The sequence below is a fragment of the Platalea leucorodia genome (genome assembly GCF_965183815.1).
Source record: "Platalea leucorodia genome assembly, chromosome: 4".
In the NCBI taxonomy this organism is placed as follows: Eukaryota; Metazoa; Chordata; class Aves; order Pelecaniformes; family Threskiornithidae; genus Platalea; species Platalea leucorodia.
The window spans coordinates 65159985-65180432 of NC_138826.1; the positions used below are offsets into that span (position 1 = coordinate 65159985).

Genomic DNA, 20448 nt, shown 5'->3' on the forward strand with positions numbered 1-20448 from the left:
TCCAGCAAGGGAGGACCACAGCTCTACCCAGCACCCACCCACCGCCCTCCGAGAGGGTACTGTCCCCTCTTCCACCTGGCTGCATGAATGTGGGCTCTAATGGAGCAGGTGTCTGTTGCAGCCTGAGCCCTGCATTTCTCAGGATGTGGGTTTTCCCGGGAAGCTGTTCATACATGGATTATCAACCCAGAAGGGATCTCTCTGGTCACTCATCCCTCTGACCTCCTGCCAAACAGAGATCACAAAGCCTACCTCAATGATCTCCCCTTCAAACTGCAGCATAAAAAAGAAAAGGAGAAAATAAAATCCCATGAAGATACCCCATGACACAGCAGCTGTCACACCTTTTTGATCGGTTACTCTGTGAACGGGGCTTCATTTCTAGCCTAAGCGTGTCCGGCTAAAACTGCTAGTGGCAAAGCCCCGCTCCTGCACTGCGAGCTGGGCAGAGCAGCCCTCCATCAGCAGCTCCGGTTCCTCACACAGGCACCTCCAGATCATGGCTGCGTCACCACGTACCTCCATCAAGGGTCACTGACCAGGCCCAGGCCGACTCAGCGAGTGACAAGTGACAAGACGAAGGACTACAGTGACTGGGGGGCAGGCTGGGACCGCTATCCCAAACAAGGGGGAACGCTTGGACGGCCACCAGCCAGGTCCTACACGCGCAGGCTGAGGATGCTACATGAGAAACGCTTTGCACCACAGCGAGTTTTGCACCACAGGCTGAAGACGAGTGGGAGGAAGGAGGCTGAGGCTCTTCACAGCACTCCACCTTTTAGATGACAGCTCTGGCCACAGTACTGACAAAACCTCTGACATGGCTGGAGCAGCACCCAACAAAATCGGGACGGGGCGGGAGAGCCCCTGCGCAGCCCAGCACCGCTGGCGGGGCGCGGGGGGAGCGATGCCAGTGCGACAGCGCCAGAGCTGCGCAGCCATCGGGGCCAGGGCAGATACCAACATGCCGGTGCAGGCCTGGTGGGTGAGAGGACCCTACCCCTGGTTCCCAGTCTGCTCTGGGGTCGTTCCCCTTTAGTAAAGGACTCAGGACCTTAAGCTCTCACAACGGCCATGATGCCATTTGTCATTTCGGTGCGGAGCCAGCGGCAGGGCCCAGGGTGTGCCCTGTCCCCACACCCCGCCAGGCTCTGGCTGGTGCTCATGCCCTTCACCAGATCCTTCCAGAGAGCACTGGCTCTCCCTCCAGATCCTTCCGGAGAGCACTGGCTTAGCCTGACAGAAATACCCCTGGTGGGACAGAGAGGTCCTGCTGTTGGGGCGCCCAGCGAGGGCCCCCGAGCTGCACCAGCAGCGCAATACCAAGCCCGTTCCTCTCACAAGAAACTGGGCTGAGGGATCCAGTTCATCTTCAGGCCACGTTACACGGCCGCAATGACAAATTGCTCACGTAAAGTCTGCAAGCAGCCCTGGGACCGTCTTAGCTTGTGCTGGGCTATGCAGATATGGGCCAAGAAAGAGTATGGAGTTTGTCTAAAGACACTTCTGTCTTCCACCTCCGGGAGCAGAAAACAGGCCTATCATTTATAGGAAGAGGAAAGGCCTTATATTGCTCTGAGAACGAGCAGGATCCCACACAACTTTCCTCACTTGGAAGGATTTGGCCATCACATTCTTGAGAGCAGAGTTAAACAAACAAAAAAAAAAGACGGAAAAGAAAAAAGCAAGTTGTTAATAAAATATGGGGACAACCTGGGAATTTGCTCCCAAAAGTCCATGATAAAAAACCTCCAGCTGAGAGCTGACCTCTACATTATATTCCACAGTGCTCTGCCTTGTCTGTCCTTAAATGCGTGGGGCACAGGGCTTCTGTCACTTCTTTGGCATGCCTGCTTAGCGTCTGAGAGGTTTTACTCCGAGGAAGCTTTTCCTTCACGTTCAGCTTAAATGTGCCATTTCTTGAAGTCATCCCCTTGTCTTTTATACTCTAGCAAGCAAAACAAGTGTAAATTAAATGGAAGACACATGAAATCTTTATAAAGCCCTGTGTTTCCCCTAGCATGAAAGTTCCTTCTCTTTGGAGTGGAATGGGTCTTTACTCTGTGCTGTATTTTTCCTTCTTGAAGAAGAATATAAATTTTCCTCATGACTTGAATTTAGCTTCATCAGCAGCCCCCTGCTGATGTAATTCAACCCAACGAGATTTTTCTCTTTTTTTCTTTTTCTTTTTTTTCTTTTTCTTTTTTTCTTTTTCTTTTTCTTATTTTTTTCCCCAGTGAGCTGCTGCCCCTTTTCCCCTCCTCCCATCAATTCAGGCATGGAAAACAAGGGAGGAATTAGGCAGACAGAACTTATTATCTAACAAGCTGCAACTTCAGACCGGGCAGGAATAACATTTAAAATATAAAAAGCAAATTTTATCAAGCCTTTTCCTCCCCAGAGACTGCCACAAAAATATTCCTTGTTTGTCGCTGAGAATGAACCATTTTTCTCTTTCATTTCTGCTTTCTGTCACATATTTCATTTTGGCTGCCCCTTCTGTCTTTCAGCTAGGGACCTAGGCTGCTAATGCAGAATCACAGATAACTCAACAACAAAATGCCTGTATTATCTTTTTTTTTTTTCCTTCTAGTCTGCCAGGTAATTGCAACCCTAAAAGCTTTTGCATATTTACCACAGAAACATGTCTCTCCTAGAGGATGGGACTGTCATCAGGTAGAATATTTCATTTAATAAGCCTCTTCTGAGGTATAAACTACGGTTGGGGATTTTTTTCTGGCCTCCTTCAGAGCAAAGGACAAGCAGATAAAAATCAGCTGCTGCGGTGCTACACTGTCAAAGTTCCTGTTCCTGTGAAAATTAACTCTTCCCAAGCTCAGAGCTCAAGTGGGCTTTGCCACTGTGATGTTCATGAAGTAGGAAAAGGGTCTGTTATCAACTCATGTTGGTTTTTTGTCCCCAGTCCTCCCCATGTATAAGACAGATTTCTTTCCTATTTACAAACAGAGCAACTACCCTGCTTTTCTGTAACCCATCTGATGAGCCGTGGATGCTGCCAGGACTGATTTTCATTAAATCAGTCATCAAGAAGGATCACATTTTCCCTCTTTGCCCGTGTTTCACAGAATTAGAACAACAAAAACATGGCCTGAACATTTCTAAATTCAGCTGTCATCTAAAGACAAATTCCCCCTCCTGTTTCCCCCTACCCCTGGGGTAGCAGTAGAATTGCTTTTCTTGGTCCTTGGGATGTTGAATCAAGCTGACCAGTAGCAAAGAGAGGGTCTGAGGAGAACATCTACAGAAAAACTTTGGGTCTTGGAGTCAAGACAGAGGGAGAGGATGACCTTCCAGGGGTTATGAGAAGAGGCTGCTTTGCTGAAACTGTTCAAATAGACTGAAGAGGGATATAGCTGGTTCACACATTTCGCTTCAGGCACGCCTGTACAGAGGTCAGAACTCCATCCTAGCACATGACACATCTGTAGTTAAAAGCACTGTGAGTGGGAGTCGACTGTCCACGACAGGTCCTCAGTCCAACACCAAATTACTGACAATACTCATTCACCCCTACCAACAGCTTTCCACATGGAGAAAGGTGTTTTCAGCCTGGCCAGGCTGCCCGCTCACCTGGAGCAGAGCCGACAGGAGCGAGCCAGAATACTCCCATTGACTCTAGCAAGCTCCACAGCCTGTGTGAAAACTACTCCTTGACAGAGCATCTTCTGCATCCATACAGTTCTCCTGTGGGACAACCTTATTCTTGTAAAGTGCCTGGTTTCACATATGAATAAAGGCTGGAAAACACAGCTGAACTATGGATTGATTGTTTAGGTTAAGGTCTTTCTGAAACCAAGAACCTACTTGCATTGACTTGGAAAGGAAATGTGGACTCTCCAGATCCATCCCCTCTTCTGGAAAAAGTCCCAGAGAGAACGAAGTACTGACAGAGGTGAAAGGCTTTCTAAATTGTAACTGGCAAGCTCTGTTTTTACAACGTTTTATGGTTATTTACAAATTTACAATGGTTTTCAATGCAAGTAAACTCCCAAGAGGTTAGGATACCATTTTTTCCATCACCAACAAGCCATTCTAAAAGCCATCCCAGTTTAGCATTAAGGGATGACTCTCATTCATTTACAGGAATGTAAGAAAATTCTGATAGATAAAATACTTCTCCTGGTAACGTTACATGAGCCCAGTCTCTTACCTGTAATATCTGGATTGAAGGTAGGTAGAACACACAGCTTTAGACACATGGCTAGCTGAACCAAAGTCTATGACCTTGACCCTATATGGCTGTCGGGATGGGTCTACCAACATGATGTTCTCTGGTTTGAGATCAGCATGAATCAGTCCCAGGCTTTTCAGTTTCATTAGGGCAGTGGCTACCTGCTGGAGAATTGGTCGAATGTACTTAAGGGGCAAGGGACTGAATTTGTTTTGTTTTAGGAAATCATAGAGGTTCTGCTCCAACATTTCAAAGACCAAGCACGTGTGATTCTTGTGCTGGAAGCACTCGTATGCGCGGACAAAGTTGTAGTCATCCGCACTTTCTGTGCTCAGCCGAGCCAGGATGCTGACTTCAATCTGGCCTTGCCGGGCATAGGAAGGATGGTTCTTTAGGATCTTGATAGCCACAATCTCATTAGTGCCACGTTTCCAGCATTTGACTACTTGTCCGAAGGTTCCACGGCCAAGAAACTCTAACACTTCGTACGTGTTGGTCATGGAACAGAGCACCTCATGTTGCACCAGCTGGTAATCCCCCTCGCTGTTGGAGCCACTGTTTTTGGAGGTGGCCGTGGAGGTGGTGGCGGTGGCTACAGTGGCCCCACTGGCATTGTTCTGAATCATTGGTGGATGCTCTTCAATGATCTGTACGCTGCTTGTGTTCTCGATCTCCTCACTCTTGCGCTTAAGTCCACATTTTTGGTAGGTGTCCAGAAGGCTCACAGTGCTGCGACGCATCAGGTTGTGTGGCCCGCCCAGTGTTTGCCCAGACACTGCAACCACACCAGAAGTGCTGTTGGCGGATGTCACCACGATGTGCCCCGTGCTTGCTGGGAAGATGATGGTCTGTTCGTAAGGGATGCTCGGATTTGGGATCTGGAGGGAGGCGTTGACGGCTGCTGCGGCGGCTGCTTGGGAGGACTGCACGTTCTTGCTCTGGCTGTAGACTTTGCTGTGTGTGCCGTACCCAGTCATATCCCAGTTCGAACTCGGCTCCACTTTCAGTTTCTTCACGCTACAGAAGGCACTTGACTGAAGGGTGTGAGGAGAGAAAACTTGCACATGCGAGGCCATACCTGCAATACAACATCAGAGTGAAACCACAGTGTCAAGATGCCTTCCCCAGCTTTTTTCATTTGTTCAGTGGCAGGAAGGGAAAATGGGATACCGACTTCAGATACAGCACACGCGCACACACACAAAAATCAAGTTCTTCCAGAAATACGTATTCAACACAAAGAAAATATTATGCTCTACAATAAATCATTACCCCTGACTGAACTATACTAAGAACAACCAAGATTCCTGCTCTCTTGCTCTCCCCCTTCTCATTTTTAATAACAGGAATGTAAATGTTATTTTTACCTCCTCTGCCTAAAGAGACTCCTATTCCCACTGTCTCCAGGAATATATCTAGCTCTCAGGAAGAACTGATGTCAAATACTGCTAAGTATTCTGCCTATGGAGGCCAAATCTCAAATCCTCAGGCTCATCCGACATTAAACAGTTTGGTGATCTGACTTAAGCCCTCTGTTTATTCCCATAAAACCACTGTGTAGCTTCTGGCCTGCAGAGAGCCGGGATAGGACCAGGAGATGATACACCAAGACAAAATGGAGGTGCGCGGACAAAGTTGAGGAGCCAGGACAGAAGCAGTAGATGACGTTTCAGGTTGCTTGCCAAGTCTGCGTGTGGGAATTGTGCACAATGCTGGTCTGTGCTCAGGGACACTGGAGATGCGAGTTACACAACATGAGCTTCACTGTGTGCTCTCAGTTCTCCCAGATTTATAAAATTGTGTTCATCTATTCTTATTCACAGTGACAATACCATCCCTGGAAAGCAGATCCCCTGGAAATGAACGGCATTGTTAATGAAGTAACGTACACATTAGCATGTGGCAGAACTAGGTCCTAATATAATTTTACTTTTTAAGAAAAGACAAAAACCTATTTTACTGCAAGCTTCTTTGGTTCTAGAAGAGTTAATGATCTTCTACATCTTTATTAAAAAAAAACAACCACCAAACAAGCAAAAAAAGAAACCCACAACCTCATAACCAAAGTGAAAATAAAGTATCACTGAGACAGACGTACTGAAGGATTCTGAGTAATATTCCACTGAAACAGAAAATGCTCTTATTCAGAAAAAAAGATGTGGTCCACAGAAAAGAGGACATCTGAGTCCTGACTCGTTGCCAGCTTTCCCTGCCCAGGGTAGGGATGGTAGCGCTGGGGCAAAGGTACTGTGAACAGCAGAAACCTACGGGGATTCCTGGGGAAGCAGTCAGCACCCGGAGGGAGTTAAAGCAGAAAGGCACAGCCTCCTTCACCCTTCTGTCATCGGTGTTTCATTTTAATAAACCAAAATGACTAGGGAAGAAAAAGACAATATGCTGAGCTGGCACCGTTGCTGAATTATTAAGCACAAACATAACCTTGACTTGTTTTCAACTTTAAAAAGTTAAAGGCTGAATGAATGCTTCAGTGACAAAACCACAACGAACTCCGCAGTGCACATGGATGACTGCTTCATCTGGGGACCTGAGACTATCTAACACTCGGCTCCCTTTCCTAAAAGAACCCACTCTCCACTAGTCCATGTTGCTCTTCAGAAGATTTTCTGGAGCTCACGTGTACACATACACACTCACACACACGCATGCACAAACATATACACCCATACAGAAAAATACGAACATTACTCCACACTTCCAATGCTGAGTAGCGTGGTCAAGCAAACACATCTAAATACACCCAACACCCATTTTCCAGTTAATTCCCAGCAGCCCAAAGCCCAGGAACTGCTCAGGAGAGGGGCACCGAGGTGAGCCAAAACCCACCATGCATAGCTACACAAAAGTAACTAGCAAAGCAATCACTCTAGTTTGCTTCAACACCCCCACCTTCATCCCTGCTGCAGTGATGAATTTGTGAAGGCAGGGCAGACGCAGAAGAAAACCCCTATCCAGACATGTGGGGAAACCCTCACCCCTGCTGGAACACGCAATGCAAAACCCCACTAACCCCGCTCTAGCAACGAAGCCCTGCAAACCACAGCGTGCCCTCCTTTGCAGTTGTGACCCCTGGCTTTAATGTGATTTCTGATGCTGTTTGCTGCGATTCGTATTAACTCCCCCTCCACCAACCTCCTTGGCAGCAATTTCCAAGGTCCCTGCGACTGGGTCCTTGGACCCCCCAAGCTCCCTGCCCCTCTGAGTGCTTTCTCTCCTCTCTCCTTTCCACGGGGCGATGACGCTGCCACGAATGCCGTAGCATGTGGCATGCGGCAAGCTTGGAGAACCGCAGCAATATTACTCAACCTGTCATCCTGGACACAAATATCGTATGTGAGTGAGCCGAAACTGTGTTTGTTTTTCCACTGATTAAGAAGAGTCACGGTGTTCCTTCCAGTACAGTACCAACCTGCCTGGAGAGTGGGGTTGGTTTGATATATGTTTTCCCCCTGGACGCGAATAATAAAGCAGATGTAATTGGTAACATATTGTGGACCTAGCAGAGGTGTAATTTATAGCTTTATGGCTTTCATTCCATGGCATGCTTGTGCAATATCTCTTCATACAAAATAAAAAGGGAAAAAAAACGATTGACGCAGAACAAGGGGAGAGGTTCTTCTCACGTGCTCCTCTAAAGATAACACCAGAAGACCCAGGAACCCCAAATTAAAGTCCAGGATGTGAAGTGCAGCAGCTGCAATTTTCTCAGCACCGCTGTAAAAATCAGGATAGTCGGCACCATTAAGAGACTGACTTTCAACTGGTGCAAACTGGCAGGGCTCCAGTTGATACCAGCTGACGCTAAAAACAAGGTCAGCAGTCACTCAACGTTTTCAACGTCAGATGGCCGCCTGTGCCCCTTGGTGAAACGAGTTGTTGTTAGGGACGGGCTTCTACACCAACAACCAGCCCCTTGATGTCCCTGCAACACTGCTGGCAGCCTCAGCAGGGGGACAGGAACAGGGGAGAAATGCTGACCCACCCTGGTACCCAAAAACGGAGGGGGTGGAGGATGTCTTGTGGCTAAAGGGAGGACTTTGGACTCCTCTGCTGCCACTTCCACCCTCCTCAGAGGTTTTATCTCATTGCAGGAGAAATATTTTTTTCCCCTAAAAAAAGAAGTACGGAATCTTCTTCCTTCCATCCAAAACTATTTTCTCACATTTGAGGTTTTAGGGGCACACGTTGTAAGGAGAATAACTCGGCCAGCTCTTCAGCATAGTCCAATACCAAGAAATTACAGGCTGATTGACAGCTTGGTGATGGGAAAAGAAGGCTTTTGCAGCGAAGTAATTTTTCTTGCAAATTTGCCTGTGCAGCTAATGTGAGAAAAACACAACCCTAAATTTCCTGAGGACACTATCAAATTGTGCTGGTGGCATGTTCTTTTTTTTAAAAAGGATCTTTACTCCATGGCAATAGCAAAAACAGTAATAAATGTGAATAAAAGTTGGATGGTTTGTTACAGGGATCAAATTCCTTGTTACAGCCTGTAATATGATTTACAGCTTCAGCCTTTTGATTACGTAGGCCAACAACGGCTTGCCACGATGTCCGTGAAGAAACAAGCCGGCAGTAATGGGGCGATCCATGCCAGCCAAGCCCTGTGACAGCGATGCCCCCCGAGCATCCCCCGAGCCGGTCTCTGGGGAAGGAGCATCTTCACTCCTGGAGTCTTGGGTGGGGTGGGGGGGCCATAAGCCACGGAGGGAGGGAAACAGGCACTTTCATTTGGAAGAAGTCCTCTTGAACTCAGGTCTGCCAAGAAACCTCCTGTGCAAGGCTGGGCCTTTCTTCCTGCCTCCCAGGAAGATCCTAGCAGACGCCCTTGTGCTGGTGCATCCCCCCCCTTCCTCTGGACCACCTCACGACCACAGGGACCCCTGCCAAGGCTTGGCCTCTGAGCAATGAGTCTGGTGATCAGGCGCCCCTTGGCCGTACCAGGCACTCTGGCATGGTTGAGCTGGGGAACAAGAATGCCTTGATCCCACCTGGCATAATCAGTTACCCCTTGACAGCTTGGGAACACCTCATTGTGGATCGCAACTCGGGCGGATCAGTATGGGAGGATCATACCTGCCTTGCTGAGATTAATGAGAACTCAGCAATAACTGACCGCAGCTGTGGCCAGAATAGAAATTTACTGATGCCTAAAGTCAATCATCTCACAACCCTATAAACAGCAGTACCACGGGAGACCCTTTGAGCTCTTCTGCACTGCAGCAGGCTGTGCCAGTGTCTCCCGCTGAGTGGGATGCCTCTCAGAGCTGCGAACTCTTAAGTTTGCATACGGAGGCCTGGCAACAGGACCTGGGCTGATCTCCAGCGCCCTTCACTCCTTGAGGTTCAACCCTTCGCCCGTTGCAACAATCATTGAAGTGAGTATTTCACTGAACTCGAGGGGAATTTTTGACAGGTATCTTTATCTGTGCATATCAAACTCGCGACGGATTTTATGAGGTATTCTTTTATTAGGCCTATTCTGTTATTGTGTGTATGTATTATACATATACTGTAATAAGCTTTATTTAATTACTTTGTAGATGCTAGAGTAACCAATGATTAGTTACTACTAAATTCTTATGATTCTCTTCTTATTGTGAATAAACCTAAGTTGCTGCTAAATACATGTAATCCTTAGACATAAACCGTTGACCAAGTCTGAGGCTAGGATTGGATCCAGCCGCACCTAGGCTCCTCTCTGAGACGGAGTTTAGAAAGCAAGGGGGTCCATTCCAAACTTTGTGACTCAACGGGAGGGCCTCCTTTACCCCCCCCACCCCGTATTCCCTTTTCTCTCTCTTTCTCTCTCTCTCCATATATTCCATTCATTTAGTAAGTAATAGAGTGAACCTTGCCATCAAACTCTGTTAAATCACCCTTTTATAAATTTCTATTAAAATCACTATTTACAAATATCTGTGGCGGCGATTATTTAAGCGACCTAACCGCTCATTCGTGACAACCCTGCCACGTTTTGCCTGGGACAGCCTGAGGCTGGCCCCTGGTTCCTCTCCTTTTTGTTCTCTGACAGCAGCGGAGGGGGTGAGGATGCTCAGGACAAGCAGCCGTGCCCACAGAGCGCTCCTGCTTGCCTGAAGCCTGGCTCAGCAGCCCCACCTGTGCTAGCAAAAGCTTTGTCTGGACCAAGGCAAGTGGCGACACTGACTGAACCCTCCTGGGCTCAGGCTTGGTCCCGACCTTGGCCGGGGTGCAGGGCAGCCTCCTGCAGCCTCAGCTGGCCAGTCAGGCTACAGCCCCGACTCCGCAGCTGCTAAATACAAGCCCTGAAGAGTTCAAGCCTAATTTTTCTATCACTGCTGCACACGGCGAGTCTCTGGGCTGAAAGCAGAATCAAGGTTGGGCACCAAGCATTAAATAAAATTGATAGTTCCTTTCTTTAATAATGAGTTTTAGTGTAGCCATTTAAAGCTCTCACACAATTGACAGTAACTGGGTTTAATGGGGCCTCCCCTGTCCTTGATACGACTCACGTAACTCCCCGTAGCATCCACATGAGCTGAAGTATGTAGCTTGCAGCCAGGGGACAATGTTAAAACAGCCTGAATGACTTTTATTAAAAGACTTGACTTTTTTTCTTTCCTGAGAACTCCTCCCACGTCAGCTTTCACTTAATAATAATTTAGCAGGTGCTATTTACAATTCAGATGGCCCTCTTCTGCATGCATACACAAATCACACAGCCGCCTCACTTGTACTTCCAACAGGTTTCAGGAAAGCAAATGAGGTAAAGTTCCCTATCCACCCACCTCACTGCAAAGAGCAAAAAATACACTTTAGGGACTAAAGAAGGAACAGTTTGAAAGTCACTGATGTTTTCTTCTGCTTTACTCCTAGCACTTACTGCTGATTTATAAATGTGGCCTTTGCGGTGGCAAGAGACCAAGCCCCTGCCCTGTATTAAGCAGGCAGTAAGACCTTTTGCAGTACCTGCAGAGCTGCCAGTGCACTGTAACCAGAGGCTGCTTGCTGACTGCCGCCAGAATGACAGTGCCTGCTTGAAAAATACCGTCGAAAGCACATGGCATGTGTTCAGCATATAAATGATACACACAAGACACTCCTGAAATAAATATCTTCCACTTCTCCCCAGAGAGGCACAAGCCTGCAAACTCATATGCACGCCCAGGTTAAGGCGGCAATGAAAAGGGGATCTGCCAGGTATGGCTAGTGTATTGCACCTTCAAAATAGCCATGTCTCAAGCACAGCGCTCTTCTTCACGGTGGCCTCTGTGTGGCCCCTTTTGAGGCACTGTTCCCAGTACCACTGTGCTCTTGGAACCTCCTTAAAATTCATGTCCCTGGAGGCTACACAAATTCCTTCCCTTGTGCTACCGAATGTTTGGAGACAACCTCAAAGTGGAGTTCAGACCTCAACAGCCTCAACTCCTTCCTGTTCCTGGTGAGCAGAAGATGTCAAGGAAGCCTTCGTTCCAGGTGAAAATCTCCCTGCCTTCCTGCTCTGCTTTTCCTGTCCTGCTAGTAAAACTGTCTCGTCCTAATTAGTAGTTTCCTAAACGCTTACGTAGCGCACAGCAGTTCTTAAAGATGTTACAGAGCCTGTCCCTTGCAGTGCTCCAGACCTGGCTTCACACGGCTCCAAGCTGCCACGTTTGATCCACATCCCCAGCCAGACGAAAAAGCAAGACTTTCCAATGCACAGAGTAGCCATAAACAAAACCAATCAAACAAAGCCAAACATCCTTCTACCCCACACACACCCAAGAATCCTATCACCCTGCTGCAATGGGATGGCCAGAGAGCTCTGATCACAGTCACCTTCACACCCTGTATCCCCCCACCACGCCGACTGCCCTCCTACACGTCCCACTCCTGCATTTATAGCACCAGCAACGCAACCCTGCTTACTATTTCATACTCCACACCATGACTTTTTTTGATAGATAGGATAAAAGTTAGCAACCAGGACCTCAGTACTCTTGGGCATGCGGAGATGTAGGCAGCTGTTCCCTATCATGCCCTGAGCAGGTTATTTTGACATGTGGCTCAGGATACTGCTATCTCCCCCCACAAATCATCTTTATTCCCTTCTTCACTCTCCCTTTTAACTCCTTAAATCCATGGCAACTCGCCTGCTGTGTACTGAAAGCTGACCAGGGAGAAGAGGACACAGCCAGCAAAACACCGGGGAGACCTTCCTCTGAGCCAGCCCAGTCTGTCCTGCCCCCTTCCCTGAGCCTCCAGCTCCACTGCTCCTGCCCCCAAGCACAGGAGGTGCTGGGAGAGGTGGTAAGGGCTGGCTGGGGCTGCTAGCCAGCACCGCCTGGGGAGCAGGCCAATCAGCAAGCCTGGGCTCACTGCCTATGTACCGATGCAGGCTGAAGGCTGGTGAGATGGCGCACACCCACTTTCCCCTCCAGGACATCTCCGGTGTTGGGGGCGGTGGGAGATGGGTGCTCTCTGGTGCACGGTCCCTGCAGTAGCAGCATTTCTTTTCCCAGGGCTACGCATGGAGACTGTGAGATGGGCAGAGCTGTCCGCACTGGGGCCAACACTCCTGGAAGCATCCCTGCCACCCCAGGTGAGAGCTGGCATGAGTAGTAGCTCGGGAGAAGCGGGCTACCCAGAGCCCTGGCGTGTCCTGCGCAGACTGAACAAGGCAGCACCACCCCGGGCCAGACCCTGAACCGGAGCTTGGAAACATCTCGGCTGCTCCAGCCCCATCTGCTCACGCTTGGCACATCTGGTGGGTCACTAGGCAATGTCATGTGAGCTGGATTTGGACCGTGGGCAACCACTTAAATAAGCACGCTATACATCTGAAACACCAAACTCTTAGGAATCAGTGAATACAAGACATCACCAGCCACAGATCTCCCTTTGAACCATTTGTGCTGTCTTTTATTTTATTTTGTCTCTATAGACAAAGGAGTCAAGTCCCTGCAATATCAAGTCTTTCCTTCAGTGCTCAGTGACCACAATTTCACATCTCACCACTACAGAACTCCACTCTTCCATATCCACTACAAGCCACAAAGCCCTGCTATTAGATATCTTCTGTAATCTAGAAACATTGCAATTCTTATTCATCCTTTTGATGTGGGTTCAGGTGCCCACGAGCCTGAGTAATAAGCTGTGGGCTCCTCTGACATATTCCTGGGTTTAGGCACGTGAAGCAAAATCTCAGGGACAAATATATACACTTACATTACATCCTTGATTACACCTCAGTGAAGGATTCTTTCAGGGCCACCTCCATCTCCCACTTTAATGAATTGCAATAATGACAAGAGATATTACAGATTTCCTCAGTAAATCATGTGACTAGTTTATGTTTCATGTTATAGTTAATTAACGATGCAATACCTGAGAACATAGCTTAAAATATACCTCACCAGAGGCTGTCTCATTACTTCCCTGCAGATGCTGCAGCCACTGGACCTGACACCAGTTTCTAGGTCTTCGTATGAGAAGGTCCAGCAGTCAAGTCTGTACACCCCTGAACTGGAAGGTAACCCCTAGATACCTTCCTAGGGGAAAACCCAGCCCAGTTAGAATAGTGCAAAACTTCTCTCCAGAACACCTCGACACCACTGAGTGGAAGGCAAATGAGGGCAGCAAGCGAATATATTTCATAGGCTACAGCCTTGACAAAACAGAACCAGACCCCAGTAAGTAAACCCCCTTCAGCATACCTGTCAAAGCTGACAGGAAGACTGTCACCTCTACGGAAATCATGAAATGACGCTGCTAACGCTCTACCAAGATGTCAAAGTGCTCTCCAGACATAACGTAAGAAACCTGGGAGTCTGCTATGCCTATGGCAGGCCTCAGTGGCTTGAGAAGGCAGATGGATCGCCCTGCCGGACATACCTCGCTGAGCAACACTCCTCCTGAGCCAGGGAGAAAAGCCATCAGCTCCTGTGATGATTTCTGGAGTCCCAAGAGCAAAATGAGGCAATGAACAATAAAGACAGAGGTAATGGCAGCACCTGGAAGCCTTCAAGGTCGGCATGAGAGTGCAAAGGAACTTATGTGCAATCTCAGTGTAAAGATGTTTTAGGAAAGTGGGTGTCAATGAAGTCAGGAACAAGTTTTACAACCAAACACTCAGTACTCCCAAGGGCCCTGGAGGAGAAGAAAGCCTGCTCTGGAGTCAGAAATGGGATGAGAAAAAAAGAAGATGAAGTCAGACAGGCAGGATTGACAGAAGCCCTGCTTTGAAGCTTTATCTTTGGAGGACACTGAAGGATGTCTAACAAAATGCCTTGCTGAAGAAATCCCTCTCTCATTTTTCTCAGAGAGGGGCCTGGCAGAGCTGAGGCACGTGCCGGGCGCCCGGCTGGGGCTCTGCTGCAGGCTGCTGGGGGACCCATGAGCAGCACCGCATCTCCCTAAAGAGCAGGAGACCATGGTAACACCCCCAGCACCACTCAAAATGAGGCGTGGCACACTGAGGCTCGTATAATGCCATGCTTAAATGTGCTCCTGAAATGCTGGGAACGGCCAGAGGAGATGGGGAAAGCAAGCTACCAGGGAATAGATTGTGGCTTCCCCATCCTGAAGCTGAAATGGTGCCAGATGAGCCCAAAAGCAGTTACTGAGATCAATGAGTGAGGTAGCTGGCAAGAGCATATGTGTTCCGGCCACCTTCCTCCCTCCCATCATATGTCCTCCATGGAGGGAAAGTGCAACAAACTTTAACCATGGCATTTCTACAGCACCCAAAGTTCCCTTAGGAGAGCTGTACAAGATAGCCTGAGCAGTAAATATGAAACTGGCCAGGGCTTGCCTTGTAGTCCAGTTTAGCACACATGTAGGTCCATACTTTTAGCCTCCAAACAAATCGGTAATGCAAGAGCCTCTATGTTCCCACAAGCTTCACCTCTGATTGCTACTTGCTAACAGAGTTGCATCCTGAAGGCAGAACTGAAAAAAAGAAGGATCTCGGCATGACTCTGCTTTCCAGGCAGCGTGGGTCAAGTCACTCAGCTCGGTCACTTCAGTCTCCATCTTCCAAACAGGGATTGACCACAGTATCCCCATCTTACAGGGGAAATAGAAGACTTCCTCAATTCCTGACCCCAGGTCCTACAGCATTCCCTGGCCACCCCACCTGGCCCTCCGTGATCTTAGTTCCCAGGAAAGGGCACCAGGGCCTCTGGAAAAGGGACCAAAATGAATCAGTGTTTCCCTCTGCTGCCCTGGCTGTGCCCCCCTCACCCACACAGCACTGGCACACTTGTGGCTTCCCACAACTGCCTAGTGGAAAGGATATTTTGGCTTTTTCCACCAGGTCTGCCTCCCCACCTGGATGACTTCCCACCTGTAAATATTAGCTTTGTAATGTCAATGACTCCAACTGGCCCGCAAGTGTGGTGAAACCACAGGGAATGGCTGGCACCTCACATACCTCACTCGTTAGAAGCAACCCTACTTGTGAAGGCAGGACATGGGCAAGGCTTGCTGGAGTCTTAGGCTGAGCCTCTCACTCCCACAGGATTTTTTCGTAAGTGTTTCATTTGCAAAGAGGCCATTGCATGACATTCAGCCCTTGCTTTGTTTACGAAATCTGAAACTCAGATCAAGCTCTAGCTGGGCTGAAAAGGTCAGTTTGCCTGTTTGCAAAGTCCTTCCCTTCATTTCATTTCCATCAGGATACAGACCTGTTAGAGAGAAACAAGCCTCTGGTGAGGTCTGGATTAAATACGCAGGATCTGGGCTGCAAAGGAAGATGAAGATGCAAGGAGAAAGGTGGGGAAGCTGGACATGGGGCTCTGCCAAAGCAGAAAATTGAGACAGACTGATTTGATGATGTCCCGACTATCCCAATGCCAGGGTTAACTACATCTCCTTGTTTCTGCAGCAACATCTGCCTTTCAAATAAGAATGACCAAACATAGGATTTACAGCATTCTCATACATCGAGGGCTATGGGGTGTTTCAGGAAATTAAGAGGAAGTATACTGCAGGTTAATCACCTGACCTGCACTTTAAGTACTTAAAACAATTCTGTAAATAACCTGTCCTCACATAGACACACAAACACATACCTGCGCAGAGAAAAGGCCTTTAGTTCCTCTCAGAAACACATTTTGAGCATGAATTTTTCACCCTGTCTTCCAGACTTTATCTCCCTCACCACTTACGGCCAAGAAAACATCCCCAAAGTGATGGCCAGTCACGAAACTTTTTTGCTGTCACTCATGGCTCTTGGTTTGCCTTCCAAAGTTAAGACTACAAACTCAGAAACGTATGACATGAAACGGGCTGGGGCTGTGAGCTGAATGGGCACAGCGGGACTGAGCCACCTGGCCCAAACCAAAGGCCATCAAGGAGACACAGGGTTTAGGGTTTGGGTGTGGACTCATCTCCCCCCCCAAAAAAACTCTTTAATTCAAAGGCTGCACCTGAGAAGAGTAACCCTGTAGAAAAGTGCCACTTAACTGTCTCTCTTGATCCCTTCTCCTTCGAGAGTAGCTAGTAGCTTGTAGGAGACCACGGTGAGAGGGAGCTGCAGCAGTCTCCATGAGAACATGGGGCGTTAACAGGCGTATCCTCGGGAACCCCGGTCATGGCGATGGCTCGGAAATTCCAATGATTTGTTTTGCTGTATTTGAGATTGTACTGACCTCTGTCACACAAAACACATGGTCACACTCAGGCACACATAGACATGACAGCACTTGCACAGCCAGAGGATGACCCATGAAGGCAATGAATCTCCTCTCCAAAATGAATGAGTGATGCTGCCCCAAGCGATCCCACAGAAGTGCCTCTGGACGCCTCCCTGCCCCACTGCTGGCTGGCTGCTGGGGCTGGGGGCTGGCGGTACATGCCTCATCTCCCGCTGTCTTCACAGGAACTTTCTTTTTAAGCAAGGTTTAATAGAACAGAGGCCAGTTCAGCATGCAGAGAAGCAGCTTGTCTGGCCAAGGAAGGACAGCCTAGGTGATGCAGGAAGCGCTTGCTAACACAGAAAGAAAACCCGATTTAGGCGTGGGGATAAACTACATGAAGGATTTCAGAGCCTTGAAGAGTAAACATCCAGGAGCTCAGGAAAGGATATCTACTTGAGAAGGAAGGATATAAGGCCCTTGTGTGCGATGAAGAAGCTCAGGGAAACCAGTAACTGCCTACTCCCCCTCAAAGCTCTAAAAGAAAAGAAATCAAGAGGAAGGGAAGTCATTAAGAGAAAGAAAACAATAAAACCCTCCACCTGTATCAGCAGAACTCCCTTGCTACCATCAGCCTCTCCCCCAGGTTTCTCTTTTGTGCAGGATATGATTATTTATTGACATATTTATTTACTCAGCTCTACAGCGCTTAATGCCATGGCTGCTGCATTTCTTGTGCTGGCAAGACTAGAGCATGACAGAAGAGCAAAGCTGAACCTGGAGATCCAGTATGACACATGCCAAATGCCTTCTGCAGGCAGTGCAGCCTGAGGCATGCTACTGCTGTGATGGGCTAGAAAGGGGGACCGAGCTTCAAAACCAGGCTCTAGGTGGAGACAGCCCCACCGCCAGACTGGGCGCACACGCTCCTCTTCGACCAAAAAAGAGCAAGCAGGTGATAGCTTCGGTGGGGTGTACAGTGAAAGATAACCCTTGGTGTAACTTTGCTCCAGATCTCTTGGTGCTTTTGAGACCCTAAACAGCACCCTGCAGAGACATGGTCACCTGAGCATGCCTTACACCATGTACGACTGCACTCGCGCTTTGCTACCACTCAAAGGTACAGCACAATTGCTGAAGCCAAACCTACAGTATCAAAAATCCACGTTAGGAAGGATAGCTGGCTACAGACGACAGACTAGCTAAAGGGGCCATCAGGCCTCCTTCTCATTCATGATCCTATGCTTGTGACCTGACATGTCGCTATGCACTTGCCCCATCTCTTCCATAACCACCTCTCTGGCACTATTACAGCTGTTTTGCAGCCCTGCCCTTTCAATCCAGAACACTGGACTCTTTCCTTTTCCTACAGCAAGGAAATTAGAGGATTCAGCCTAGATGCAGCAGGATGAAGAGTTCAGAATCATCAACACACCAGTGATATCGCAGCCAAGCTGTCCACAGTCACACCTATGGTTTTCAACTAATGATGAAAAGGAAGTCTGGCTGAACTGAGTCACAGGGAAAGCATAGTTTCTGGGAAAGTAAGGTCTGTATGATTTTCTAACAAGGAGCAAATACACCGCTGTTTCCACAGGATCCAGAAAAAACAAGTCAGTAACATCTTGTGGTCAATCACAAGAGCTTTCAATGGGTCTAGGAGAACCTTGGGCATCTTAGCTTTGTCTAACATAGGAATGACTGGGGAAAAAAACAGCCTCTGGCAGGCCTATGGTTTTGGTAAAGCAATTGTGAGAATCCCAGTAAATGACGAGAGGGGGAAACTGCCAAAAAAAACCCAAACCAAAACCAGCTAAGGGAATTTAGGAGCAAAAGTCCTGTGAACTTTCATCAGACCTTATGCACTCAAAACTCACAGAGAGCTTTCCAATATTCATATGGATGAAGAATAAGAAGAGACTGGAAACTAGATTCAGCGGAAGTACAGTAACAGGGGAAAGAATTTCAGTGGGAAGGGGCGAGTTTACACCCTATATAAATATCCAATCCATTCGATGTTTGCAGTACTCTTTTGTGGACATACTCCTTGGGTTTGGTCATTTTTCGTACCTGAAAATAGCCACGCTTCCCTCTTTAGTCTTCCTGGGCTCATGGAAGATTGAAATGAGTCACCAGAGGACCAGCTGAGTCATCCAGCCAAAGCTTGGAAAGTGATGCAAAATTGGTCATCACATCCACGACTAAAACGTGGATGACGGCAGCCCTCCTAGCAACCAACCATGAATTAGGCAGCAAGGGTTGGAGGCCACTGCCACTACGAGCTATTATTTTAAGCCAGAAAGAAGGCGGCCTTAAACAAAACTAGTACAATGCAAAACAAGCGCTGACCGCTGGTTCTGCATCTGACACAACGCCCTTCTCCATTCAGTTTCCCTATCCCAGTTGCATTAAGAAAAAGAGAGTTCCTTATCTCAGAAATGGCCATCTCCATCTTCCAGATCACAGGCAATTTCTACCCGATTTATGACTTCTACAAACCAAAGTCCTAATTCATTCCATTTCTTTAGAGTATCATCAAATCTTAACAACACCTGTTTCGATATGAATCTCCCTCAGGACCAAATAACTATGACCTTTTAAGAAAAAAGGTCCATATTTCATTTTTATATCTATCATCTTCAGAACAAAAGGAAATGGGGCAATTGCTTTTGGGCATAGAAAATGTATTATTTACCTAACCATTTTTTTATGGTGATTACAAAAGTTTAGCAAGAGAATTCAGTGTTCAGGACAGTGGGTGACTGTTAGACCTGTCCTGAGGAGCTGGGCACACTGTAAGCAGATGCAGTGCAAGCTCCCTTGTCCCATCACTCAGACAACAAACCACAACCTTGCATTTGGGCACAAAACGAATGATGCTGATCCTGACCAACTGCCCAGCCCTCCCGAACCTGCTATCAATCAGCACACCCCATCAGGCATGTCTCTGACACACCTGAACAGGCTAAAAGTGCCAAGTGGGACCTCAGTCCTACAAACATTAGTCACAGGCGTGAGGTTTAAAACAGATGTATTTATACCAGCACCCACAAAATCAGTATCCCGCAACACACAGCTTGCCTTTATCTTTGTCCCCCTTTATGGAAATCTGGCAAAACCAGAAAACAAGATGTAGCTGATTGACAAAAGCCACAGAGGGCCACGGAAAGCCCTAATACTATTATAGAAATATTTAGTTCACAGAAGAGACAAATAAAAGGGAGAAGATGTAGCTCTAGAGCAAAATGAACAGTCGTTAGATCTCTAGGGTAAAGGCCTCTTCTCCCTGTGCTGTCATGGAAGAGCAACGCTGACTTGGCAGGGCTGGGTCGTGTTGCACAGCTGCTTAGGGAAACCCGTCTCCGCACAGCTCGCCGTCGCCCTGCGAACCTCATGCCACAAGCTACCACCGAGCCAAGCGTGGGGGGCTCCAAAGCAGCGGGCGGTTACGGGGACAGCACGTGTGGCAGATCAACAGTGCAGAAAACCGGCTGGCTGGAGGCCCCCGACCACAGTCCTCTCACCTACCCGCAGACTGCACACGAGATGGCACCAAACAGGTTTTCATGCAACTGCTCTAAATTTCCCAACTAATGATGTCACTCCTGTTTTGTCCTGGTCCTTCCCTCCAGCTCATCC

General features: G+C 48.0%; 1 protein-coding gene across 3 annotated transcripts in view; it reads right to left on the reverse strand.

Annotated features, from left to right (window-relative positions):
* HIPK2 (homeodomain interacting protein kinase 2) overlaps window positions 1–20448 on the reverse strand; it is a 134173-nt gene that overhangs the window by 84242 nt on the left and 29483 nt on the right. For all 3 annotated transcript variants that reach the window (XM_082309398.1, XM_082309396.1, XM_082309397.1), the window contains exon 2: window positions 4172–5270. In XM_082309398.1, coding sequence (XP_082165524.1) covers window positions 4172–5270 — 1099 coding nt within the window. The remainder of the gene's footprint in view (window positions 1–4171; window positions 5271–20448) is intronic.